Here is a 27,885-nt window from a genome sequence, read left to right as displayed (position 1 = left end):
TTGTTGATTTGAACTAGTCACAGAAGTTTGTTAAGATTAGAAGTTAATTTGTTTGTTTTTGAATCTTATCATATTAGAAGATTGTCAGAAAGTCCTCGATTTTAGGACATGAAATATGTTGACAGGATAGACCACAAGCAAGTCAACTGTTTAATAAATTGAGAAGATTATTCAAAGAAACAGAGTATGTACAAATCTATTTGTATTGAATAACTGTACAACTTTTCAGTTTAGCAGCAAAAAGGTTGCTTCAGAAAATCCACACATGGGTTAGCAGGAAAAAGCCAATAAAGGAATTATCTGCACTGTAGATATACAGACTGACTTTAAGCAGCACCATAATACAAGCTGGCAGCAAATTCATAAGATTAGCCTGCTTGTTAATCGCCCCACCCCAATCACTCCATTTCCTAATTCTTGAACTGTAGATCGCCAGTCATGGTGCAAGCCTCAGTTTTACAACTGGATCTCATTCCCCGAGTTATCAGAAGCATCATTGTGAAAAAATCAAAATCTATGCACCAACGAAATAATCAAGAAAGAAGTCCTGAAATAGAGCCGTAATTTGAATGATTACAACAGCAGGAAAAAAATCCCATGATTCCTGACTCCATCGGTTGAGCAATGTCCCTTTCCCGTTTCTGTAAAACTCTCACAAGCTCCTCTGAGCTTAAATTTCCATCATCGTTCATGTCAAACACATGGAAAATGATTTCAACCACACACTTGCTGAGAGAAATGCCACATACCTGAAATTGGACAGATCACTCTATTAACGAAGAAGGTTGAGTGATAAATCCAGTATTCTGAGATATTATCTTAAGCATAAATGGCAATTTCAGCAAGATTTACATGATACTGAAAATCAAGACTGAATATCTATTATCAATCATAGGTTACTGATTTAGCAATGATAAAATCAAGCAATAGGGGCCTTGCAACAATAGTTGCAAACAATGGTGAGGCAGCCACTGACATGCAGAACTCCCACCAAATTTAATTTCTAAAGGAAAAGCCCCTTGTAATTCAGTAACATTCCCCAATTTTAAATACTTGACCAGAATCCAAGAAATTAGCCATTATCATAAAATAGGAGAAAGATACACAACCAGGAACAAGGGAATCAGTGTCATACATTGGATGCTGCACGTTGGAAATCCGTCTTTGTCAATAGTCCATTTACTTTCCCATAACTAGAAAGAGCCAATGCAAATGGTCTCAATCTTCTACGTAGCTCTGCAAAACTCTTAAATTCCTCAAAGGTAATACGAATGTCACTTAGAGAAGACTGCTTGTTTAATCCATCAACCCGATCAAGCAACCTGTTTAAATTACTCAAGTCGGCAGAAGCTACCATGGATAAGGCAAAATCCTTAGCTGAAATGGATCCTCGTAATTTGTAATCATAATGGGCAAACTCCAACTTCAGCAGCTATGAAAATACAACTAGGTGTTAAAACATTGTCTTTAGAGGGGCATGAAAGGTAGAGATAAAATTATCCACGGAAAATTAAAGAGAAATAGAGAGAAAAAAAAAAGATCAGAAAACAAAAATAAAAGATTTTCAAATGGTTGCATAAAACAATAGCAACTTGGGTAAACTCGGATGCATACAACTCAAATGAATCATTCTTGAACTGTCATTACTCAATTATATCCAGATATGTTAAAGATATAGGGAGGGGGAACATACTTCATCATGCAGATCTCTCATAAACTGGAAAAATTTCTCATGTTGGAGTTTTGCCTTTCCATCTTTACCAAAGAAGTGCTCCAGCAGGCCTCCATTTTCCACAGAACCAACAGTTCTGAATCCAAATCGAAGTCCATCCCTGTGGAGAGCTCCTTGTCTGTTATGAGCTCGCATCAAAGCCATAACTTTCTTGAATTCCTCCTTATCAATCTCCCTATAGGGACCGAAACAGCCAAGTCATTAGCAAGTTGGTAAACAAGAGAATCAACAACTGCCTGAGAGAGTTCTACAAAGTGAAATCAGTTGAAAAATATACTGAAGTGAAGACTATGATTAAGATAAAGCTTTCAACCTCTACATTAGGGTAATAGTCTTTGCCCCAGATATGGTATTGATCATATTTGTCTACAACAGATCAACCAAGCATCAATACATAAATTAGCTAAAACTTAAAAGTTTTCATGTCGCATAATAATTCAATATATTTACATGAACCCTGTTAGATAGTGTATAGCTATTTAGGTTATTTACTTTTCCTTTTCCTTTTCTTTCCTTATTGTATTATGGGTCCCACTAACATGTATATATATAACCAAGTCCAATGTGTATTCTTTACAGTTTTTCAATAACAAAAATTAGGGATTCTCCCTTTTCTCTCTCTCTTCACATGGTATCAGAGCCTAGGAAGAAAAAAAAAACCCTAATTATTTTCGGTTTATCCGTGAATCCATTCTGGGAAATCTTTCAGTGACCGTGTTTCATTCCGGTCACCCTTCCCATCTCCTAAAGCTTTCGATCAACCATATCGCCGTTAGAAAACCCTCACCGCCGGCGACTTTTCCGGCGAATGACTTTTCCGACACCGACCATACCATCAGGTGCGCAAGGAGGAGATCTTCAACTTTTCTCAAAGCACCGGAGGAAGAATCCCAACCACGCGCCGGCCACGCGCGTCTCTTCTCTGGCGGCCTGAATCTCACACGCCGGCGCATGAGCGCGCGTGGGGCATTTTTCGGCCACGCGCTTCCACCTCCAGCCTCGCCTGACGCTGTCTAGCCACCCTCCATCTGCGCTTGTGTCATCTGAGCCCTAAAAGTGCATTTTTTGGGGTTTTTTGTCTCCGCCGGCCCTCTAAACCGCCTTTCCGGCAACCTCCGGTGACTTCCTCTCCACCCCGAGCCCTGCATGTGTCTTAGGAAGTCCGCGATAAGCCGTATTAGGGCTCTCTTCGATCCAAACGTGTTTCGTTCACCAGATAAGTAGATATGGCTACTAAAAGTTTCACTTTTTCCTCTGTCATATCTGGATCTCCTATGATTACTTCAGAGAAATTGATTGAGAGTGAAAATTATTTGTCCTGGTCTGCCTCTGTGGAGCTTTGGTTTATGGGTCAAGGTTATGAGGATCACCTTGTTACGCAGGAGGCGGATATCCCTGAGGTTGACAGAGTACAATGGAGGAAGATAGATGCACAGTTATGTAGTGTGTTATGGCAATCAGTTGATCCTAATCTTCTGCTTCATCTTCGGGCCTACAAAACATGCTTTAAATTTTGGAATCAGGCGAAAGGGCTATACACGAATGATATCCAACGTCTTTATAAGGTGGCTTCTTCTATTGTCAATGTCAGACAACAAGACATGGATTTATCTACTTATATTGGCCAGATTGCCTCTCTTAAGGAGGAATTCTTGACCGTGATGCCTCTTACTACTGATGTTGGGGATCAACGAACACAGATTGACAAGTTCTTCATGGTTCTTACGCTTATTGGCCTTCTTCCAAATCTCGAGACCGTCCGCGATCAAATTCTTGGCAGTTCCTCCATTCCATCCTTGGATGATGTGTTTGCTCACCTCCTCCGTATCTCCTTCACTCAGACTTTGTCATCTAATAACACTTCAGATTCTTCTATGTTAGTTTCTCAAACTAGCTCTCGAGGAGGACGCAGTGGTAACCGAGGTAGAGGCCAACGTCCTCATTGCACCTATTGCAATAAGCTTGGCCACACTCGTGATCGGTGTTATCAATTACATGGGCGGCCTCCCCGCACTGCCCACGTGGCCCAGTCATCTGATCCTCAGTCGCCTCAGCCTCCCAGTTCCTCCACATCTCAGGGTATTTCCCTCACTGACAGTGAGTATGATGACTATCTCCGCTATCAGGCCACCAAGTCAGCTTCTGTTGCTTCTGTTGCCCAAAATGGTAATGCTTCTGCTTGTCTTACCCACACATCTTCTCTTGGACCTTGGATTCTAGATTCTAGCGCTTCTGATCACATATCTGGTAAGAAGAATCTTTTCTCTTCTATTACTACTACCTCTACCTTACCTACTGTTACTTTAGCTAATGGTTCCCAAACTATGGCTAAAGGTTTTGGTTTCGCTCATCCTCTCCCTTCTTTACCTCTCCATTCTGTCCTTTATGCCCCTAAGTGTCCTTTTAATCTTATTTCCATCAGCAAAATAACTCGCACTCTTAACTGTTCTATCACTTTCTCTGATAAATTTGTGACCTTGCAGGACCGAAGTACGGAGAAGACGATTGGCATAGGACGTGAGTCTCAAGGCCTCTATCACCTCACCGCGCCTTCAACTCCTGCAGTTTGCATTTCCACTGATGCTCCCCTTCTCATCCACAGTCACCTGGGCCACCCTAGTCTATCCAAGTTCCAGAAAATGGTCCCTAGTTTTTCATCTTTGTCGTCGCTTGCGTGTGAGTCCTGTCAGCTTGGGAAACATACTCGTGTCTCGTTCCCAAAGCGTTTGAATAATCGGGCAAAGTCTCCTTTTGAACTTGTCCACACTGATATTTGGGGTCCTTGTCGGACCGCGTCTACTTTAGGATTTCAGTATTTTGTCACTTTCATTGATGACTATTCTCGATGTACTTGGTTATTTTTAATGAAAAATTGAGCTGAGTTATTCTCTATTTTTCAGAAATTTTATGCTGAAATCCAAACCCAATTCAATATTTCTATTCGTGTGTTGCGCAGTGACAATGCCAGGGAATATTTTTCTACACCATTTACTTCATTTATGTCCCAACATGGGATCATTTATCAGTCTTTTTGTGCTCATACTCCTCAACAAAATGGGGTAGCTGAACGTAAGAATCGACATCTTGTTGAGACAGCTCATACTCTCCTTCTCCATAGTCATGTTCCTTTTCGTTTTTGGGGGGATGCTGTTCTTACAGCATGTTATTTGATTAATCGTATGTCATCATCTGTATTACACGATCAGATTCCTCATTCCCTTCTTTTCCCTAACCAACCACTTTGTTTCCTTCCTCCTCGTGTTTTTTGTTGTACTTGCTTTGTTCATATTCTCACTTCTGGATAGGACAAACTTTCTGCCAGAGCCACAAAATGCATCTTCTTGGGATATTCCAGACTTCAAAAGGGTTATCGTTGTTATTCCTTTGAGACTCATCGCTACTTTCTCTCCGCTGATGTCACTTTCTTTGAGGACTCACCGTTCTTCTCTACCTCTGAGTCTCTTCCTGTTTCTGAAGTCTTACCCCTTCCCATTATCTCCCCACCTGATGCAGTGTCTTCTCGCCCACTTCAGGTTTATCATCGCCATCATCGTGTCGCTGTTCCTCCTTCTTTGGCCGAGGTACTTGCTGACTCACTTCCTATCCCTTCGGCTTCTCCTGCCCCGGCTCTGCCTCCTTCTGCTGACTTACCCATTGCTCTTCAGAAAGGTAATCGATCTACTCGTAATCCTCATCCCATTTACAATTTTTTGAGTTACCATCGATTATCTTCACCCTATTCTGCATTTGTTTCTGCTATATCTTCTGTTTCTCTTCCCAAGAGCACCCCTGAGGCTCTTTCCCATCCAGGCTGGCGACAGGTAATGGTAGATGAAATGGCTGCTTTACACTCCAATGGCACTTGAGATCTTGTTGTTTTACCCTCTTGTAAATCTACAGTTGGTTGTCGTTGGGTCTACACAGTTAAGGTTGGCCCTGATGGTCAGGTTGATCACCTTAAGGCCCGCTTGGTTGCTAAAGGCTATACTCAGGTTTATGGTTCTGATTATGGTGACACTTTCTCTCCTGTTGCCAAGATAACTTCTATTCGTCTATTACTCTCCATGGCTGCTATGCGTTCTTGGCCTCTTTATCAGTTAGATATTAAAAATGATTTCCTTCATGGGGATCTTGCTGAGGAAGTTTATATGGAGCAACCACCTGGTTTTGTTGCTCAGGGGGAGTCTGGTTTAGTGTGCAGGTTACGTCGTTCTCTATATGGCTTGAAACAATCTCCTCGAGCATGGTTTAGCCGTTTTAGTTCTGTTGTTCAGGAGTTTGGCATGTTCCGCAGTACAGCAGACCATTCCGTTTTCTATCATCATAACTCTTCGGGGCAGTGTATTTATCTGGTAGTTTATGTGGACGACATCATCATTACAGGCAGTGATCAGAATGGTATTCAGAAACTAAAGCAACACCTTGTCACCCACTTTCAGACTAAAGACTTGAGGAAACTCAAGTATTTCTTAGGGATTGAGATAGCTCAATCCAGTTCCGATGTAGTTCTTTCCCAAAGGAAGTATACTTTAGACATCTTGGAAGAAACCGGTATGTTAGACTGTAAACCGGTAGACACTCCTATGGATCCAAATGTCAAACTTATACCAGGACAAGGGGAGCCTTTAGGAGATCCTGGGAGATATCGGCGACTTGTAGGTAAACTGAACTACCTCACCATTACTCGTCCAGACATTTCTTTTCCTGTAAATGTGGTTAGTCAATTCCTACAGTCACCATGTGATAGCCATTGGGATGCTGTAATCCGCATTCTTCAATATATCAAAAGCACACCAGGTCAAGGTGTGTTGTACGAGAACAGAGGTCATACCCAAGTTGTTGGTTACACAGATGCAGATTGGGCTGACTCACCCATAGATAGACGTTCCACTTCCGAGTATTGTGTTTTTATTAGAGGTAACCTAATATCTTGGAAGAGTAAGAAACAAGATGTAGTGGCCAGATCTAGTGCTGAAGCCGAGTATCGAGCTATGACTCTGGCAACATGTGAACTCATATGGCTGAAAGATCTTCTTCGGGAGTTGAGATTTGGAAAGGATGAACAGATGAAGCTCATCTGTGACAACCAAGCCGCTTTGCATATTGCATCCAATCCAGTCTCCCATGAAAGGACCAAACACATTGAAGTTGATTGTCACTTCATTAGAGAGAAGATCGCATCAGGATGTGTGGCGACTAGTTTTGTCAATTCAAATGATCAACTAGCAGATATTTTTACTAAATCTCTCAGAGGTCCTAAAATTAAATACATTTGTAACAAGCTTGGTGCATATAACATATATGCTCCAGCTTGAGGGGGAGTGTTAGATAGTGTATAGTTATTTAGATTATTTACTTTTCCTTTTCCTTTTCCTTTTCTTTCCTTATTGTATTGTGGGTCCCACTAACATGTATATATATACCCAAGTCCAATGTGTATTCTTTACAGTTTTTCAATAACAATAATTAGGGATTCTCCCTTTTCTCTCTCTCTTCACAAACCCTACAGACTTGCCTATTATTTGCTTGCTTATCAAAAAATACAAATAAAAATTGCACCCTACAAACTTGGTTGCATGTTTATGAACAAACCCAACTTGAACACAAACTATTTATTAAATGGATTTCATGGGTTAATACAATTATGAGACGAACACAATTATACTCAACTCGAACCCACTAATTCCCATCATTTTCAAGTCATGTTGATGAGTTGTGTTAAAATTGTCACCCCACATGTGGTAGCCAGAAAGATAAAAGTTTTAAACCATGTTAAACATCAGTTGGAAGGGGAATTAATTCATGGAATTTTATGAAATTTCAGGGGAACTTAGAAAAACATACAGGTAAACAATATTTTGAACTTACCATCCTACATAATAAGGAATACCACCATTTCCTTGATACACCACAAATTAATTTCCCACATTGATGAGAACCAAAAACTCAACTTAAATCCCTAAGGGAATGCAATACTTTCAACAATCATCATATGCAATACCAAAAGTTAATTTTCCATCTTGCTGAGGGTAAACAGCTTGAGTTAAATCCATAAGGAAATGCAATACTTCAATTTTTCATGCATCTAAAATGTTCAAAATGCAATCACTAATAAAACATAGAAGTAAGAGAGCACAACACAGATCTCTCCCAACACCTTGTATAGTCATTATTAGGGCAATAAGGATTAAGGATTACTAAAAGGATAGGATTCAGCCGCTTTACCTTTTCCAGATTGCATTACATAATAAAGAAATAAATAAATGAATTTTGATTTTTAGGAAATCTAACAAATGGCAGAGATTTACCTTAGAAAGATAATAATTTTTAAAAAATATTTTAAAAAGAACATGTTATTATTAAAAAAATTTACTACCTTAAATTTAAAAAACTTTGATAGTAGTTTTTAAGAACATAATGTAAATCCTTAATTTTATATTTAAAAACCAAAAAACAAGAAGTGTATCCAAATAACTCATTGATTATAAAATTTGTAACTATTCATGCCAACAAGAAAAGGCTTTCTTTTTAGAGATGAATGTCCATTAATTTATCCTTTCAATAGAAATTTCTCACTTTTTTTTTATATAAAAGGTAATAAGAGCACATTTCTAATTGAATCAAAATCCCAGGGAGGTTATGGCTCTTTGTCACAGGATCTGTGGAAGGGAAGGAACAGGAAATTTTTTTTTTAAATTTTGTTCATAAACAATGGCAAGTTATCATTCATCACTTGAGGATTGCTATACTTTTACAGCTCTATAACATCTATTCTTTACCTACTCGAGCTATTTTTTCCTCTCTTTTGAACACCATTTCAATTAACAACATAAAAATAAAAAATAAAATAAGAAGAACCTCAAGAAGAGTGATAAGATAGAAGTAAACAGTGGATCTACTTGGAATGGATCAGTTGTATCATACTTAGGACAGTCTGAGAGAGGATTTAAAAAATTAATTCCTTGTACGATATAAAAGAATAAAATACTGGAAAATGTAAAAAAAACTACTAGATATAAAACACTCTTATCTGTCTTTGCTTCCTCTACCCTTCCTAATAGGTTGGGAATGCCAAGCTACTAGAGGAAGAAAATGGTCATAAAGAAGTTAAAAGTGACAAGAGGACTATATGCAACAGCAAAAAGTGATGATAAGCAGAAACAGATCTGTAAATGCTAAAGAGTAAAATTAGACCAATAATGAAAACTGCAAATTGTGGAAATAGTTATGTATTTCATTGTGCAAAATTTATATTAATACCAACCCGTTATTGTTAATGTCAAACATTTTGAATGCCACTAAAAAGCTTGTCTCTGGGATGCTCAGTAGGGTAACACAAAAGATATACCTGTTAAAAAAATAACAAAAGTTTAATCCTCCACAAAGCAAACATTCATCATTCAAGAATTAAGTATCTGATAGAGAAGGGCCTAATAATATAAAAGTCAATTACAACACTTCATACAACAAGACATTAGAAAACCAAAAAATGATACATTGGCAACTTACTCTTTGAAAGATATAAGTCCATCATTGTTCATATCAAAAAACATAAAAAATTCTGACGGATCACAACGTAACTCTCCAGGACTCCTTTCCCCCCTCAAATACCCATCCCTAACAAGGTGTGATTCAGATGGAGGGAACACAGGAACAACTGCCCGCATGAAATCTGCTGGTCTCATTAGTATTTCTCCTTCAGGGGTTCTGAACGATGCAAAGTACTCAAAAACCTTCAAGGAAAACATGGACCAAGACTTTGTCAATGTGAATATTTAGTAATGATCTGAATAAATCAAACACTAAACTAGCTTGATGCAGCACCAGTTAGAGTTCAAGCAGTGCAATAAAAATGCATGTCAATCCTGAGGCTCAAGGATTGCATTATTCTCTTAGAACAGTGACAAATAAGACAAATAGCAAATCCTAAAAGTAACATTAAGTAGAGCCTTTGGTGTTGCATAAAGTCCAAGTCTGATCTTTAAGAAATCCAAAATAATTAGAATAGACCAAAGATTGAGAAGGGGAAAGAAGGAATATTATCCTAACAAATCATCCCTTGAGACCTATCTCAAGTGGTAAAGGGTTGGGAAAGATTTGTGAGAGGTTCCAGGTTCAAGTCCCAATAGGGACAAAAAATTACCTACCAAAAAGATATTATCCTGACAAACAATATGTAATCCAAGTTTACAATGTACTGCAACAGATTTTGGGAATTGTACAACCATTATACTTGAACTGATTTTGATGATTATGGAAATAACGATGACGACAGTTATAACACCAGCAATAAAAATAGCAATGCCACAACAACAAATTCCCACAGTTTATAATCATGTTGATAATAAAATAAATTCAATAACTTTACTAACATTTATTTCATGAACCACGTGGGATCATTGCTGACACACAGTTGGGCTTCTTTACTGCAGTTAATCTTGAAAGTTTGAGCCTGATGTCATAAAGTTGAAATCTCAAAGCTCAAGGGCATGCTTGAGGTGGAAGACCATCAAAATCCCTAGGGTGCAATGCATCCATCCTTTTAAAAGAATTCCTTGTGAAATTTAAAATGAAAACTGTAGAAACTGAGAATATTTTCATTCAAAATTGTTGTTGTATACATAATCGGGTCCCTATTTAACATATACACAAAGAGCAAAACAATGGAAAAAATACAAATATGGAAAAAAATAAAAATCACACAAATTACCCACAACTGGGGCCTCAATCTTTCCCTCAATATTCCACAAATCACCATTCAAATTATACCGGATTTCCACACTCCCCCTCAAGTTGGATCATAGATATTAATCATGTCCAACTTGCAAATAAAATCTTCAAAGCTTGATTTCTTGCACCCACTCTCTGTAATTCTTACTGTTCAATTTTTCAATGATAAGATGGAGTGGGGAGTTGTCGAATGCACCGACGGGGCCCATTGAGGAGTGTATCTCCGACACTCTTTCATGGGTTTCCGATTGACTGGACTCATGGTTGTCTCCTCTTTGGGCAGCCATGGATTGATTAGGGTTTTAGAGCAAACACCGCTCTAATACCATGTAGAAACTGAGAATATTTTCATCAAAATTGTTGTATACATAATCGAGTCCCTATTTAACATATACATAGAGAGCAAAAAAATGGAAAAAATACAAATATGGAAAAAAATAAAAATCACACAAATTACCCACAATTGGGGCCTCAATCTTTCCCTCAATATTCTACAAATCACCATTCAAATTATACCGGATTTCCACAAAAACATATGGTAAGGAATCTAAAAAAGAGTTTAAAAAAAAATTTGACCTACCAAGTGCAGAAATTCATTTATTGAAGCCAGTGTGTACTCTCTTTATAGAACTAAAATAATCTTGCTTCAATTTCTTAGGATTGTAGAAATTGAAGTTTACCAAAAAAAAATGTATATATATTTAGGTTTTGGCTGGGTCACAGGCCACTTTTAGTGGTTGGAAGTTTTAAAAGGAAAAAAAATAAAAAAATAAAAAAACAAAAAAAAGAAAGGAGAAAAGGAAAGAAGGAGGAGTGCAAAGAAGGGGGAAAGGCATTGGCGACTGTGTGGAGATAGTGTCGCTCGCCTTCGGCCAGCCGTTTCGCGTAAATTTTTAGGAGAACACTCTACTCAACACAAGGAACATTCGTACAGTGTCGGATTTTGGTTTCAACGGTCGAATTTTCCAATTTGTGGTAGGATGTTTTAACCATAAAACTTTTCTTTAATGTTTTTTTCTTGAGAAAAATTATAGATTTTGTTGTTAGGAGATAAATAGGTAGTATTTGTGACATTTGAATGTGATTATTGATATGGGAAATTTTATTTGGTGATTTACGGATTTTTTCTTTGGAATTTTTGTGATGTTGGGATTATTTAATTGTGGAAAAATTGTTGTATTATGTGTTTATTTTGGAACCTTTGTTGGATGAAGTTTTGTTTTGATTTAAATTGTGATTTCTTTCTAGAAATAAAAAATAAAAAATTTCTAGTGTTTTGGGTTACTGTCTCCTTGGATTAGGAGAAACCCTTAGGATTAAACCTTTGATCTGGGGTCATTTTGGGTCATGACATATACAGTCCCCATTATAATGAACAACAGTTTGTGCAATCACTAATCTCCAATATTTGTTGCTTTTTATCCCATTTTTTGGGCCCATTCTCCCGAATGGGCTACATTCATGTGAGACACTAATTGGAATTCTTCAGGATATAACAGGTCCCATTTTAATTTTTCACGTTTGTAAACCGAAGGAGGTCTCTTTGAATTTCTTCAAGATGTTGAGAGATCAAAATACAGGATTTCAAAATGGTTGAGGAAATAAGTAAGCATGAGCACAAGAGGACTCTTAATAAGAATTAACTTGCTACCATTGGTTCTATATCCAAATTTCCATATGGTAACATTTTTTAGCAGCTCTTGGTCAACGGGCCCAAACTGATCTTGATTTAAAGGGAGAAAATAGGAAGAGAAAATATGCTCAACAAAGGAGCACCCAACTCTCAAACCAATTCTGAAATATTTTGGAACTGAACCTACGATATTTTATCAACAAAATAGGGCTACAAAATCTTTTCAATTCGGATAACAAGCTAGCCTCCTGAAAATTTTTCAATATCCCAAACTAATACAAAATGAAAGGTATTGCATCTAACAAATTTTAAGGAAACCAACAGATAATAATAAAATAATGTCACAAGCCTTCCAGATTCATTTTTGGTAACAAACCTTAACATGATAATATATATTACTTGTATCAGGTAGATACTTTTATCAATGCCACGATATTATTTAAGTTACATGGAAAAGATGCAATTCATGGCCTTGTATGACAAATTATTGCAAGTTCATGATCATGTTATGAATACCTTTTCAGGAGGGCTTCGCATCCTAATGCGTTTCTCATAGTTGAAAAAAATCTTTCTCCTGTATGCTTCTGCAATGGAAAACGAGGCCATTAACTATTGATAATGTATTGCAATGAGGACAGACCACTAGAAGAATGGATCATGCATCAACCACAACCAAGAATCAACCAAAAATCAGTTGGCACAAACCAAAGTATAAAAAGATTTTGGCCAATAAGGACAATTGGTTAAAACATAACTGTCAGGCATTAAACAGACTAACTATATGGAAAGTAATGCATCGCTATCTGGTGATTTCCCAGCAATAATCAGTATTGTAGAAACTGCACCATACTTTCTTATATATATATTGTTGAAAGAGAGAGAGAGAAAGGAGAAAAACCTTAATTCTCATTCATATATTGTCTACTTACAATTGAGATATATATATATATACAAGGCTAGGAGTCCTAACTACCATACATGTGACCTATATTAACAAGGAAAGATAATATACTATAAATACATTATATTCAACACTCCCCCTCAAGCTGGATCATATACGTCATATGCACCAAGCTTGTTACAAATATATTTAATCCTAGGACCTCTGAGAGATTTAGTGAAGATGTCTGCTAGTTGATCATTTGAATTGACAAAACTTGTAGCAACACATCCTGATGCGATCTTCTCTCTAATGAAATGACAGTCAACTTCAATATGCTTGGTCCTTTCATGAAAGACTGGATTGGATGCAATATGTAATGCGGCCTGGTTATCACAGATGAGTTTCATCTGTTCATCCTTTCCAAATCTCAACTCCTGAAGAAGATGTTTCAACCATATGAGTTCACATGTTGCCAAAGCCATAGCTCGATACTCGGCTTCAGCGCTAGATCTGGCCACTACATCTTGTTTCTTACTCTTCCAAGATATTAGATTACCTCCAATAAAAACATAGTACCCTGAAGTGGAACGTCTATCTGTGGGTGAGCCAGCCCAATCTGCATCTGTGTAACCAACAACTTGAGTATGACCTCTGTTCTCGTACAATACACCTTGGCCTGGTGTACTTTTGATATATCGAAGAATACGGATTACGGCATCCCAATGGCTATCACATGGTGACTGTAGGAATTGACTAACAACACTCACAGGAAAAGAAATGTCTGGACGAGTAATGGTGAGATAGTTCAATTTACCTACGAGCCGTCGATATCTCCCGGGGTCTCCTAAAGGCTCCCCCTGTCCTGGTACAAGTTTGACATTCGGATCCATAGGTGTGTCTACCGGTTTACAGTCTAACATACCGGTTTCTTCCAGGATGTCTAAAGCATACTTCCTTTGGGAAAGGACCACACCAGAACTGGATTGAGCTATCTCAATTCCCAAGAAATACTTGAGTTTCCCCAAGTCTTTGGTCTGAAAGTGGGTAAAAAGATGTTGCTTTAGTTTCTGAATACCATCCTGATCACTGCCTGTAATGACGATGTCGTCCACATAAACAACCAGATAAATACACTGCCCCAAGGAGTTATGATGATAAAAAACTGAATGGTCTGCTGTACTGCGAAGCATGCCAAACTCTTGAACAACAGAACTAAAACGGCTAAACCATGCTCGAGGAGATTGTTTCAAGCCATATAGAGAACGGCGTAACCTGCACACTAAACCAGACTCCCCCTGAGCAACAAAACCAGGAGGTTGCTCCATATAAACTTCCTCGGCAAGATCACCATGAAGGAAGGCATTTTTAATATCCAACTGATAAAGAGGCCAAGAACACATAGCAGCCATGGAGAGAAGCAAGCGGACAGAAGCAATCTTGGCAACAGGTGAGAATGTGTCACCATAATCAGAACCATAAACTTGAGTATAGCCTTTAGCAACTAAGCGGGCCTTAAGGCGATCAACCTGACCATCAGGACCAACCTTAACTGCATAGACCCAACGACAACCAACTGTAGATTTACCAGAGGGTAAAACGACAAGATCCCAAGTGCCATTAGAGTGCAGAGCAGCCATTTCATCCACCATTGCCTGTCGCCAGCCTAGATGGGAAAGAGTTTCATGGGTGCTCTTTGGAAGAGAAACAGAGGATATAGCAGAAACAAAAGCAGAATAGGGTGAAGATAATCGATGATAACTCAAAAAATTGTAAATAGGATGAGGATTACGAGTAGAGCGAGTACCTTTCCGAACAGCAATGGGTAAGTCATTAGGAGAAGGCAGAGCCGGGGCAGGTGAAGCCGAAGGGATAGGAAGTGAGTCAGCAGGTGCCTCAGGAAAAGAGAGAGGAGCAACGACACGAGGGCGACGATGATAAACCTGAAGTGGTCGAGGGGGCATAGCATCAGGTGGGGAGACAATGGGAATGGGCAAGACTTCAGAAACAGGAAGAGACTCAGAAGTGGTGGAAAAGAATGGTGAGTCCTCAAAGAAGGTGACATCAGCGGAGATAAAGTATCGATGAGTCTCAAGGGAATAACAACGATAACCCTTCTGAAGTCTGGAATATCCCAAGAAGAGGCACTTCATGGCTTTGGCGGAAAGCTTGTCCTGTCCAGGAGTGAGAATATGAACAAAGCAAGTACAACCAAAGACACGAGGAGGAAGGAAATAAAGTGGGTGGTCAGGGAAAAGAAGGGAGTGAGGAATCTGATTGTGTAAGACAGAGGAGGGCATACGATTAATCAAATAACAAGCGGTAAGAACAGCGTCCCCCCAAAAACGAAAAGGAACGTGACTATGGAGGAGGAGAGTACGAGTTGTCTCAACAAGATGTCGATTCTTGCGTTCAGCTACCCCATTTTGTTGAGGAGTATGAGCACAAGAAGACTGATGAAGAATCCCATGATGAGACATAAACGAAGTAAATTGGGCTGAAAAATATTCCCTGGCATTGTCACTGCGTAACACACGAATAGAAATATTGAACTGGGTTTGGATTTTAGTATAAAATTTCTGGAAAATAGAAAATAACTCAGCTCGATTTTTCATTAAAAATAACCAAGTACATCGAGAATAGTCATCAATGAAAGTGACAAAATACTGAAATCCTAAAGTAGACGCAGTCCGACAAGGACCCCAAACATCAGTGTGGACAAGCTCAAAAGGAGACTTTGCCCGATTATTCAAACGCTTTGGGAACGAGACACGAGTATGTTTCCCAAGCTGACATGACTCACACGGAAGCGACGACAAAGTGGAAAAACGAGGAACCATCTTCTGGAACTTGGAGAGACTAGGGTGGCCCAGACGATTGTGAATGAGGAGAGGAGCATCAATGGAAATGCAAACTGCAGGAGATGAATCTGAGGTGAGGTGATAGAGGCCTTGAGACTCACGTCCTATGCCAATCGTCTTCCCCGTACTCCGGTCCTGCAAGGTCACAAATTTATCAGAAAAGGTAATAGAACAATTAAGAGTACGAGTGATTTTGCTGATGGAAATAAGATTAAAAGGACATTCAGGAGTATAAAGGACAGAAGTGAGAGGTAGAGAAGGCAGAGGAAGGGCCAAACCAATACCTTTAGCCACAGTTTGAGAACCATTAGCTAAGGTAACAGTAGGTAAATCAGAGGTAGTAGTAATAGAGGAGAAAAGATCCGTATTACCAGATAGGTGATCAAATGCTCCAGAATCTAGAATCCAGGGTCCAAGAGAAGATGTGTGGGTAAGGCAGGCAGAGGCATTACCAGGCTGGGCAACAGAGTCAATAGAAGCCTGAGATGTCTGAGATGCGGAGGAGCTCGGAGGCTGAGGCAGCGGAGAATCAGAGGACTGGGCCATATGGGCAGTGCGAGGAGGTCTTCCATGTAACTGATAGCAACGATCGCGAGTGTGGCCAAGTTTATTGCAATAGGTGCAATGAGGACGTTGGCCTCTACCTCGGGTACCACTGCGTCCTCCTCGAGAGGTAGTTTGAGAAACTAACACAGAAGAATCTGAAGCGCTATCAGATGGCAAAGTCTGAGTGGACGAGATACGGAGGAGGCGAGCAAACACATCATCCAAGGACGGAACTGATGAACTACCAAGAATCTGATCACGAATAGGCTCAAGATCCGGACGGAGGCCAATAAGAGTAAGGACCATGAAGAACTTGTCAAGCTGTATTTGTTGAGCCCCAACATCAGGAGTAAGAGGCATCACAGTCAAGAACTGCTCCTTAAGAGAGGCAATCTGACCAATATAAGTAGATAGATCCAAGTCCTGTTGGCTGAGATGGACAATAGCAGAAGCCACCTTATAAAGACGTTGGATATCATTCGTGTATAATCCTTTGGCCTGAGTCCAAAATTTAAAACAAGTTTTATAGGCCTGAAGATGAAGAAGAATCCGGGGATCAACCGATTGCCATAATACACTACATAACTGTGCATCTATCTTCCTCCACTGTACGCGGTCAACCTCAGGGATATCTGCCTCCTGGGAAACCAAGTGATCCTCATATCCTTGACCCATAAACCAAAGTTCAACAGAGGCAGACCAGGAAAGATAATTTTCACTGCCAACCAATTTCTCTGAGGTAATCATAGGAGATCCAGAGATAACAGAGGTAAAGATCTGATTTTTGGTGGTCATATTCACGTATTTGGATCGAAGAGAGCCCTAATACGGCTTCAGATTGCGGCATGGCACCACCGAAAAAGGGAGACGACCTCAGATCGCGACATGGTACCACCAAAAAGGTAGATGAACACTTCCCAAGGCACGTGCAGGGATTGGGGTGGAGAGAAAGTAGCCGGAACTTCGCCGGAAAGGCTGTTTGGAGGGCTGACGGAGACAAAAATCCCCAAAAGAGGTACGTGCAGGGCTCGGATGGGAGAACCAGGTAGGTAGGGATGCTGGTCGGCGGCAGGCGAGGCTGGAGGAGGAGGCGCGTCGCCGGAAAAGGCCTCACGCGCCATCACGCGCCGGCGCGTGAGATGCAGTCGCCGGCCGGAAAATGGAGCGTGGCCGGCGCGTGGATCCTCTTTTGATGCTGGTGCCTTCACAAAAGTTGGAGATCTCCTCCAGGCGCTCCTTCTGGTATGGTCAGTGTCGGAAAAATAGGTCGCCGGAAAGTTCGCCGGGAAATTTCACCGGAAAGTTGCCGGAAAATTTTTCCGGCGGTGAGTGGTTTCTAACGATGATCCGACTGACCGGAAAGTGTTGGGAAATGGGGAGGGTGACCGGAAAGAAACACAGTCACCGGAAGGTTTCCCGGAGTTGATGACACGGGAAACAGGAAAGAATTAGGTTTTCTTCCTTGGCTCTGATACCATGTTGAAAGAGAGAGAGAGAAAGGAGAAAAACCTTAATTCTCATTCATATATTGTCTACTTACAATTGAGATATATATATATATACAAGGCTAGGAGTCCTAACTACCATACATGTGACCTATATTAACAAGGAAAGATAATATACTATAAATACATTATATTCAACATATATATATATATATAGGCGCACACACACATAGTTGTGTACATTTTCCTTTCTAAATGACTTAAAATGACCTTCCATCCTCTGGTCACTACTACATCTTTCCTTTATGTTACACAATATAAATTATGTTTCTTAAACAAAAGAAAAATAAAAAACCAAACCACATTTTCCTGTGATAGACCATTGATCCCTAACCAAGTTGGTTTGACAGCCAACCCAGGTTGCAATTTGAACCAACATGACCTGCAGTATTCTAGAGTTTCTATTATATTTCAAGATCATAAAGTTCCATCATCTAATGTCATGGGTGTAGAACTGGTTTGTATCAACCAAATTTGATTTCCAATTCAACATTCTTTGAAACTCTCAGAATATAGGTTAAAACAACCAACCCTTACCAGTTGTCTTTCTTAGGCTTAAGTTTGGGCCTAAGATGACAAAGAACAATTCTATATTTTGAAAGTTTAGGGATCTCTTTCTCCAATGGCTTTTGAAAGTTTCTTCAAAAGTTGCCCCAAGACCAATTTTCTCAGAGGAGCAGACATCCATAGACAGGATTGGTCTCTATCCTTCAAGATTTTAAATTTATCCATATATAATTTGAGAATTCCCCAAGAGATTCTCAGTCAGAAAATGATTACCAAAACATTACATGGTAAATAAGTATAATCTGATTGTTTCCAGACTCCCCTCAAAAGATCAAGACAAGAAGGTGGCCAACCGAGGTTGAGGTGATATGGGAACCCCTGCAGGATAATGCATTATAACAGAATCCTATAGGTACCCTTTGTATGAGAACACATATATGTTGCTGTTGCTATAAGTAGAAGAGCCATCACATAAACTCTCAATAGAGCAGCTTTCTCAAGGCTCCTTAGGTAGGGGCCATATCCACGCATTCCATGCATGTAGTCAGTTGGGCCCCAACCTAAATGCCCTTATTTGTCAAACTTGCTTTTAGGTATTCAAGCATCATTTTCCCCCCTGTTTTTTGTTTTTGTTTGTTTTTCTAGCTCATTGTATACCCCCGATGTACTCTTGTGTGCTTTATGCTTTTTAATACAATCTCTTACGTATCAAAAATAATAATAATGTTGTCGAAGTTTTAGGAAGTAGTTAGGATATTTTATTTTTCTGTTAAATAAAATCTGAAGTCAGTAATTCAGATTGTAGTTATGGGGTTTCTATTTTTATGAAGTAGTTACATTTTCCTATTTTATAGCTGAATTGGTTATAGAGCCCTGGTAACTAGTTTCTGCTATATATCTATGTACTCATACTTTATGAAATTTAAGAAGAACAATTACTTTTCTTCTCAAAAATTACATGGTATCAGAGCCTCGTGCACTTGATCCATTTTTTCTCATGACAAAAAGGCAATGACTGGCGCAACAAGAAACTCTACAGCTTCTGCAAATTCATCTGAGAGCATCCAATCTGCTGCTTCGACATCAAATGGCAACTCTTTCTCTCAGAATTTCAACCTGCAACTCACGGTTCACAAGCTCAACGGGAGGAACTATCTCTAATGGGCACAATCCATGAAATTGGCAATTGATGGAAGAGGGAAATTAGGGCATCTGACAGGTGAAGTGACACAACCGGCATCAAATGATCCATCCCTGAAAAAATGGCGATCTGAAGATTCCCTTGTCATTGCGTGGCTCATCAATTCTATGGAGCCGGCGATTGGGAAGCCTCATCTTTTTTTACCAACGGCCAAGGATGTTTGGGAGGCTGTGCGAGATTGTTATTCTAATTTGGAGAATTCATCTCAAATCTTTGATTTGAAGACCCGACTCTGGCAATCCAAACAAGGCGAACGTGACATTACTACCTATTACAACGAGATGGTGACTTTATGGCAAGAACTGGACCAGTGTTATGATGATGTTTGGGAAAATTCCAATGATTGTGCTCGCCATAAGAAGAGGGAAGAGAATGATCGGGCCTACATGTTCCTCACTGGTCTTAATCAAAATCTGGATGAAGTTAGGGGACGGATTCTAAGTCTAAAACCACTACCCTCCATTTGTGAAGTTTTCTCTTAAGCCAGGCATGAAGAGTCCCGAAGGAGAATTATGCAACAAAATCTAGAGTCTAGTTCAAGCCAGGAACTTAAGGGCTCAGCCCTTGTATCAAAAGGGTTTGACTGATAAGCAAAAGAAGCCATGGTGTGAGCATAGTAAAAAACCATGGCATACAAAGGAGACTTGTTGGAAGCTTTGCGGTAAACCACTGAATTGGAAGAGAAAATCTGGTGGAGATGGATGTGCTTTTCAAGCCACAACCGAGGAGTCTCTAGAGCACCAAATCAATTTAGAAACAATCCCATTCACGAAGGAGCAATTAAAGCACTTATACAAACTTTTTCAATCTCCAAAATTGTCTATAAACCCATCTTGTTCTTTAACTCAAAAAGGTAATTATTTCACTATTACCTCTCTTAGTGTCATCCCGAATTCAATAAATCCTTGGATCATCGATTCTGGAGCAACTGATCACATGACAGGTTGCTCGAAACTATTTTCCTCTTACAATCCTTGTGCAGGCAATAAAAAGGTCAAAATTGCAGATGGTTCCCTTTCTGCCATAGTCAAAACCGGATCAATCCAACTCTCTCCTTCCTTAATACTTCATAATGTGCTTCATGTTCCTAACCTATCTTGCAATTTACTATCAATCAGTAAAATAACTCTTAAACATAAGTGTCATGCTAATGTTTATCCTTCATATTGTGAGTTTCAGGAATTGATTTCGGGGAGGACAATTGGCAATGCTAGAGAGTGTGTCGGACTCTACTTTTTTGAAGATGGAACCAACTCAAGTAGACAAAACCAACATACTTATTTCATTTATGTTTTTGTTTATGAGGATAGTGAAATAATGGTATGGCATTATAGGTTAGGCCATCCGAGTTTTCAATATTTGAAGTACTTGTTTCCAAATTTTTTTCAAAATAAAAGTCCATCTTTCTTTCAATGCGAGATTTGTCAATTAGCTAAACATCATCGTGCATCTTTTTCTCCACAACCTTACAAGGCCTCTAAACCATTCACTATGATTCATAGTGATGTTTGGGGACCTTGTGGGGTTTCTACAAGTTTTGAAAAAAATGGTTTGTTACATTTATTGATGATCATACTCGGTTAACTTGGGTTTATTTGATGAAAGAAAAATCTAAGGTCGAAACAATTTTTCAAAAATTTTTACACCATGGTGCAAACATAGTTTCATAAGAAAATTCAAATTTTTAGGAGTGATAATGGCAAAGAGTATTTTAACAAAATTTTGGGAAGTTTTTTCTTGGAAATAGGTATTGTTCACCAAAGCTCTTGCAATAATACTCCTCAACAAAATGGGTTAGCTGAAAGAAAAAACCAAACACTTGTTAGAAGTAGCCCAAGCATTACTTTTTACAACTAAGGTACCTAAATATCTTTAGGGCAAAGCCATCCTTCCTACAACATACCTTATAAATCGAATGCCTAGTAAGGTTTTAAACTTTGAAACTCCGTTTAATATTTTTCATAAGCTTTATCCTATGAATAGGCTTTCATCAACTTTGCCTCTAAAAATATTTGGGTGTACCGCTTTTGTTCAAAGTCATGATCACAATCGAGGAAGACTTGAACCCCAAGCTCGAAAATGTGTGTTTGTTGGTTATGCTTCCAATCAAAAAGGATACAAATGTTTTAACCCGATTTCTAAAAAAAATGTTTGTCACCATGGATGTAACATTTTTTGAATTAACACCATTTTTCACTACTGATCTTCATGAGGGGAGAAAAAATGAAGATTCAGATCAATTAGAATATTTTCAACTTAAGCAATCACCAATTGTTTATTCTCCCACACCTTTAGTTCAATTGAGAGTCCAAATATTATTGTACTAGATTTGAGCGAATGAAGTTCTTTAAATAATGAAAATGCAAATCCATCCTTAGTGTTGTCTCATAAAGATCAAGACTCTGACATAACGAATGGAAAAGAAATAGGTACCAAGAACACAAGGTTAATACTCAACATGTCTACCTGCGAAGGAATACAACTCAAAGGAAAGAGTCGACTGATCTCTTGCACTGCCATGAGTCCACAGATCCTCTAGGTAACACTTTCCCTTGCACAACCTGTTCAGTCCACTTCAGGTCTTAATCCCAAGTCCACGAGTCCTAGGACCGAGTCTAATGAGTCTACTGATTCTAATATTCCCATTGTTGTCCGCAAAGGTGAAAGGTCATGTACCAAACACCCATTGTCTAACTATGTGTCATACAAAAATCTCACCCAATTTTCGTGTTTTTACCTCACAAGTGTCTTGTATGGAGATTCCAAAAAGTGTGCAGGATGCTCTAAAGATTCCCGAGTGGAAGGAGGTTGTTTTTGAGGAGATGAAGGCGCTTGAAAAAACAAGACATAGGAGATGATGGATTTGCCTAGAGAGAAGGCGACTGTGGGGTGCAAATGGGTGTTTACAATTAAATACAAGTTAGATGGATCGCTTGAAAGGTATAAAGCTAGGTTGGTTGCCAAAGGATTCACTCAGACCTACAACATTGACTACCTAGAGACCTTTGCACTTGTAGCAAAGCTAAATACTATGAGAGTTCCCTTATCACTTGCAACAAATCTCGATTGGCCTCTACAACAATTAGATGTGAAAAATGTTTTCCTTAATGGAGAGGAAGAGGTATATATGGATGCACCCCCAGGCTTTGATGGATGGTTTGGTTCAAAGGTATGTAAACTGAAGAAATCTTTATATAGGTTGAAACAGTCACCAAAGGCTTGGTTCAAGAAGTTCACTCAGTTTGTTAAAAGTCAAGGGTACACTCAGGGACAAACTGATCATACTATGTTTGTAAGACACTCACAAGATGAGAAGATAGTTGTGTTAATTGTGTATGTAGATGACATAATTCTCATAGGGAATGACTTGCTTGATATGAACCGGTTGAAGCAATCTCTCTCATCAGAGTTCGAGATCAAGGATTTGGGGTCTTTAAGATACTTTCTTGGAATGGAGGTTGCTCAATCAAAGAAAGGAATAGTTGACTCACAACGAAAGTATGTTCTTGATTTCCTTAAAGAAACTGGAATGAGTGGTTGTAGGCCAGTAGACATTCCAATTGACCCCAACCAAAAACTTGGAGATGACAAAGAAAGCAATTTGGTGGATACATCTCGATATCAAAGACTACTAGGGAAGCTGATTTACTTATCACATACACAACCAGATATTGCATTTGTTGTGAGCATGGTAAGTCAATTCATGCACTCGCCCAATAAGAAACACCTTGATGCAGTATATCAAATCTTGAGGTATTTAAAAAGTACACCAGGCAAAGGTCTACGTTCCAGAAGACTGCACAACAAAAAATTGAGGCCTACACTAATGCAAACTAGACAGGTTCAACTACTGATAGGAGATCTACATCAGGATATTACACATATGTTTGGGGTAACTTGATCACGTGGCAAAGAAACAAACAAAATGAGGTTGCAAAAAGCAGTGTCGAAGTAGAATATTGAGTTATGGCTCATGGAGTCTATGAGATGTTATGGCTGAAGTGGGTACTAGAAGAGTTGAAGATGCCAGTTAACATGCCAATGAAGTTGTACTATGACAACAAGGCCGCCATCAGCATTGCACAAAACCCAGTGCAACATGATCGCACAAAGCATGTTGAAATTGATAGACACTTCATAAAAGAAAAGATTGACAATGGAGCTATTTGTATGCCATTTGTTCCAACAACGCAACAAATAGCTAATATCCTCACCAAAGGATTGTTCAACCCTAATTTCAAACTTTTTGTCAGCAAGTTGGGCATGATTGATATCTATGTGCCAACTTGAGGGGGAGTGTCAAAGTTCTAGGAAGTAGTTAGGATATTTTATTTTTCTGTTAAATAAAATCTGAAGTCAGTAATTCAGATTGTAATTAGGGGGTTTCTATTTTTATGCAATAGTTACATTTTCCAATTTTATAGCTGAATTGGTTATAGGGCTGGTAACTAGTTTCTACTATATATCTATGTACTCATACTTTATGAAATTTAAGAAGAACAATTACTTTTCTTCTCAAAAATTACAAGTAATAATAATGATTGGCAAATTTGTCACAAGCCACCTCCTTATTAGCCTGTCAAGAAAAACTATTCTACTCAATTTTTTGCATCAAGAGAAAGTATTACTTGTGCTAAAAGGCTCTTTACATGGATTTTTCTTGTACTAGTGAGATTCTCCAGAGATATAATTCTTGCCTGTTTGTTATTTAGCATAAAAATCATTTTAGGATGGTGAGTCCTAGTACACTTAAATGTAGTTTCCTTCCAGCTTACCGCTACTCAAGTTATAGTTCATAAAGAGTACGCCTTATGCTATCAATAAATAATATCTTCTGTTACCAATTGTTGTTTCTCGTGCTAGCTTCTTCCCCCTTTTAATTGCATGTTTTCTTGTTACATGAGTTGGCCTGCCCAGCGCACAAACTAGGAGGAAATTGGTTGTGTGCATGCATTGCTTTCAACAAGTTACTCCAATGTAGTGGCCTTCCCTTTCATCTTACTCCCTATCCCTACTTAACTGCAGTATGTAGGAAGTTTGCAATCTTTCTATCAAGAAAAGAGCTCTTTGTTTACCAATAGTTGCTTCTAGTCCTCTATCCTTTTTCCCCCCTTTATGTGCAAGTTGGCTAAATAGCCACATGAATGTTTGTGTTGCTTTGAACAAGTAGGCTCTTGCTACAATTTGGCAAGCAGTCATGGTTTGCACTTGGAAAGTGAATCCAACCCTGGGCAATCTCCACCTAGAAGGAAGTGGGAAACCCTTGTATCCTTAAAATCCCACAAACAATGAATGTACCAAAGTTCTAGAGAAGACAATAGTTCCAAGAACGAAGTGGCATGGCTATCGACAAAGTAAGCATCATGCTTGAGCAAAAAACCTGGATACAAAATCAGAGGTGATAGGTGAAGATTCCGTGCTAAATTTCTAACCCTTAGATCACCGAATGGACAAAGTCATCAGACATTAGGTCCACAGGATTATATAAAAACATTTATGGCCCATGATTTGATCAAGCATATTGTGAATAACAAAAAACAATGCAGAAGATTCAAGGGGTCAACCCAACCCTTGTAGCTGTCACTTAGGACATGATTACAATATAAACAGATGCATGCAGGCCAATCCAGTGACTAAAAAAACTTATAACTTACTATTCAATGGAGTATATGGCCTTAGCCAGAGATGAACAATAAAAAAGGATTCAGTTACGCGACCTTTTACTTATGGTAGAATAACGGTACAAAAGAAAACAATGTAAATAGCAAATGAAAGACATCAAGCAAGTTCAGCCAATTTGATGACCAAAAAAAATTATGTCCCATGATTTAGTAGAGGAAATGACTTCAGATATAGATGAATGAAAATAAATACATAAAAGGATTCTCTCTACTGATCTGAGTAGCTGTCACTAAATGTACAATTATGATAGCAAATGACTAACATCACGCCAATACTGGATATTATTTCAAATATTTGGAACAATGCTCACCCATCAATTTTCTTGAACAGTAAAGCTTGTAATTTGCTTCTATATCATCAAAACACAAAGAATCAAAACCCAATTTGAGTCAAATTATAACAAAAATACCTCCAAATAGAAACTTGGGATTCTTCCCAGTCATTGGTTCTTTAGTAGCCTTTGACCATTCGGCAAAGGATGAAAACGAATTCTTTAAAGAATCAAAAGCAGAATCAGAGTAGTACAAGTAGCCTAGGCCTGAACCAACAAAGGTGATCCCCGAAACCCATTTCAGAAAATATGTGAAATTAGGGTTTTTGGGATGATTGGAGTGAGAGATTTCGAATAGGGTCAATGAGGAAGGTGGCGAGTCGACTGGTTGGGAGAATAGGCGAACATGAAGCCGATGGATCGACAATGGAGATCGTTTCAGAGGTGTTAAAGAAGGCATATTAAGGTTAGGTTTTGTACAGAGCGAGAGACGCAGTGGTAGGAGGATCAAATGGAGATTTGTGAGAATTGAGAGAGGCAAAAGCCAGAGGTAAAGACGGTTTATAACGCGTGGGAGTGTGGAAGACGTCGGCTATCTGCGTAAACGACGTCGTTTAGGCTGATGTTTCATTTTGATTACCGCCACCTTTCAGGTGGCAAACCAGGCAGTTACAAGTTTACAACCTACCGTTTACTTTAAATTTTATTTAACTTAAATTTTAAACATAATAATATATAAGAAAAACTAATATATAAATTTGAATTTAAAAAAATTGAAAACTTAACCAAGTCATCCATCATTGAAGATATGTTTTGCTAATAGAAATAAAGGGAAAATAAACGTATTAAACAAAACATTATCTATTATAATAACATATCTTATACAAATTTTATTACTTAATATCACATTATATGTCTTATAAACGAGAAAATATTATCGAGTTTTATTTTTTGGAAAACAACTTTCGCTTTTCTTAATTAAAGGTATTTAAAAAATAAAAAATAAAAACAAAAGATGAAAGTTGAAATAAAAATGGAAAATTAAAACTAGATAACATTTTTCAAACCAAACATAACCTAATTGTTAAGATTAATTTTCAAAAATGATGCATAAAGCTTCTTTAAGACGTTCATTTTCTTATTTCGATTTTTGAATGTTTGGAATATTAAAATATGCATATGGACATGATGAATTTCTCTAAATAATGTGATTTTTCTTATGATGTAGGGTATGATATTTAACATTCTGAATAAAATTACTATTTTCTTAATTTTATAAGACATCATACGGAATGAAAACTTAGTAGTATTGATTATTTAAGACTACTTATATGGGTTGAGTATAGAATAGGTAAATATCTTTATACTATTTTATCGTCGTATTATAGTTAGGCAATCACCTTAATTTTTGTCTTTCGCCTCAAGTTAAAAGGGATCTTATCGCCTCGGCATCATCTTTTGCCTTGATAGTATTGTTTCTTGTAAGTAAATAAGTTGTTCATAGTCAATTCATGAATTTAGGCAATGTAATAAAAATTGTAGTGCACCACCTCTTAATTGAAGGGATGATTTGTCTTTGCCGTCGAGATGGGTTTTCCACGGTGAATACACTAGTATATGTGATGCACATTTGACAAAACCTACGATGAACCATAATACAAAGCTATCGATTATCATGATTCACCAAGCTATTATACTATATGGACCCTCAACCTTGAGAGGATATTGAGTTTATGCCAAAATAAATAGGAAGTTTTAACCTATGGATGAAATCCTAAAGTAGTCATACCCCTATGAATTGGACCGCTATTGATGGAAGTTGGTAACAATAAATATTCTCAATAGAGACATCATAATATCTCATAGGATTGACTCGGTGTGTCCTTTAGGATGATTCAAAGGACATGTGATCAGAAAATCTGTGGCGCCGTAGTAATTCCTTAAGTGAGATTCATAAATCAATGAATGGAAAGATGATCTTGATAGATGATAATACTATCTTCTTAGATTATAGATACTAATTCATGGGGAGTTTACATGCGGTGGATGGTAGGTCACAAACCCGAACTTCATCTCGTTGTTATTTACATAGGGTACTAAAGTGTAGTTGATTCTTTTTAGTAGAATGTTGAATTAACTTTAGAATTAGATTTTGAGAAAGTCAGTACTCCTATGGGTCCCAATGGTCCCCACTTGAACTCATACATTATGATGACACGGTTTATGAGGGTTTGATTAACTCTAAGTTTACTCTTATGCATAAGGATGTTTTGGTAATTACGCAAGGTTGTATAGAGGATAATGAACAAGGCATCTGAATTGAGCTAATTGATTAAT

At 38.4% G+C, this 27,885-nt stretch overlaps 2 protein-coding genes across 3 annotated transcripts in view; one reads left to right on the top strand and one right to left on the bottom strand.

Annotated features, from left to right (window-relative positions):
• Window positions 1-27,885, top strand: part of LOC100261229 (uncharacterized) — an 89,520-nt gene that overhangs the window by 48,083 nt on the left and 13,552 nt on the right. The window lies entirely within an intron of this gene.
• LOC100854243 (calcium uptake protein, mitochondrial) lies at window positions 130-26,102 on the bottom strand. Of its 2 annotated transcripts, none has more exons than XM_003631717.4 (7): window positions 25,687-26,102; window positions 12,612-12,679; window positions 9,242-9,465; window positions 8,997-9,080; window positions 1,694-1,907; window positions 1,136-1,432; window positions 130-749 (listed from the first exon to the last, which is right to left on the bottom strand). In XM_003631717.4, exons 1-7 carry the CDS (start codon window positions 26,006-26,008, stop codon window positions 534-536), a joined length of 1,425 nt encoding a protein of 474 aa, XP_003631765.1. In that variant the 5' UTR covers window positions 26,009-26,102; the 3' UTR covers window positions 130-533. The 2 variants fall into 2 exon arrangements, with proteins under 2 accessions (XP_003631765.1, XP_010648725.1); XM_010650423.3 differs by having other exon boundaries at window positions 25,588-26,088.

This window comes from Vitis vinifera, chromosome 4, assembly GCF_030704535.1.
Source record: "Vitis vinifera cultivar Pinot Noir 40024 chromosome 4, ASM3070453v1".
Taxonomy (NCBI): Eukaryota; Viridiplantae; Streptophyta; class Magnoliopsida; order Vitales; family Vitaceae; genus Vitis; species Vitis vinifera.
The sequence above is the reverse complement of the archived record's forward strand: the minus strand, read 5'-3'. Positions and strand labels throughout refer to the sequence as shown.

What these genes read in the sequence shown, in the direction of transcription:
- LOC100854243 (XM_003631717.4), bottom strand. Translation starts at nt 26,008, where the DNA reads ATGCCTTCTTTAACACCTCTGAAACGATCTCCATTGTCGATCCATCGG. An exon ending in TGCGAAGCCCTCCTGAAAAG is followed by an intron (nt 9,466 to 12,611) that starts GTATTCATAACA and finishes TTTTCCTTGAAG; the next exon opens with GTTTTTGAGTACTTTGCATC. An exon ending in TCCAACGTGCAGCATCCAAT is followed by an intron (nt 750 to 1,135) that starts GTATGACACTGA and finishes GTCCAATTTCAG; the next exon opens with GTATGTGGCATTTCTCTCAG.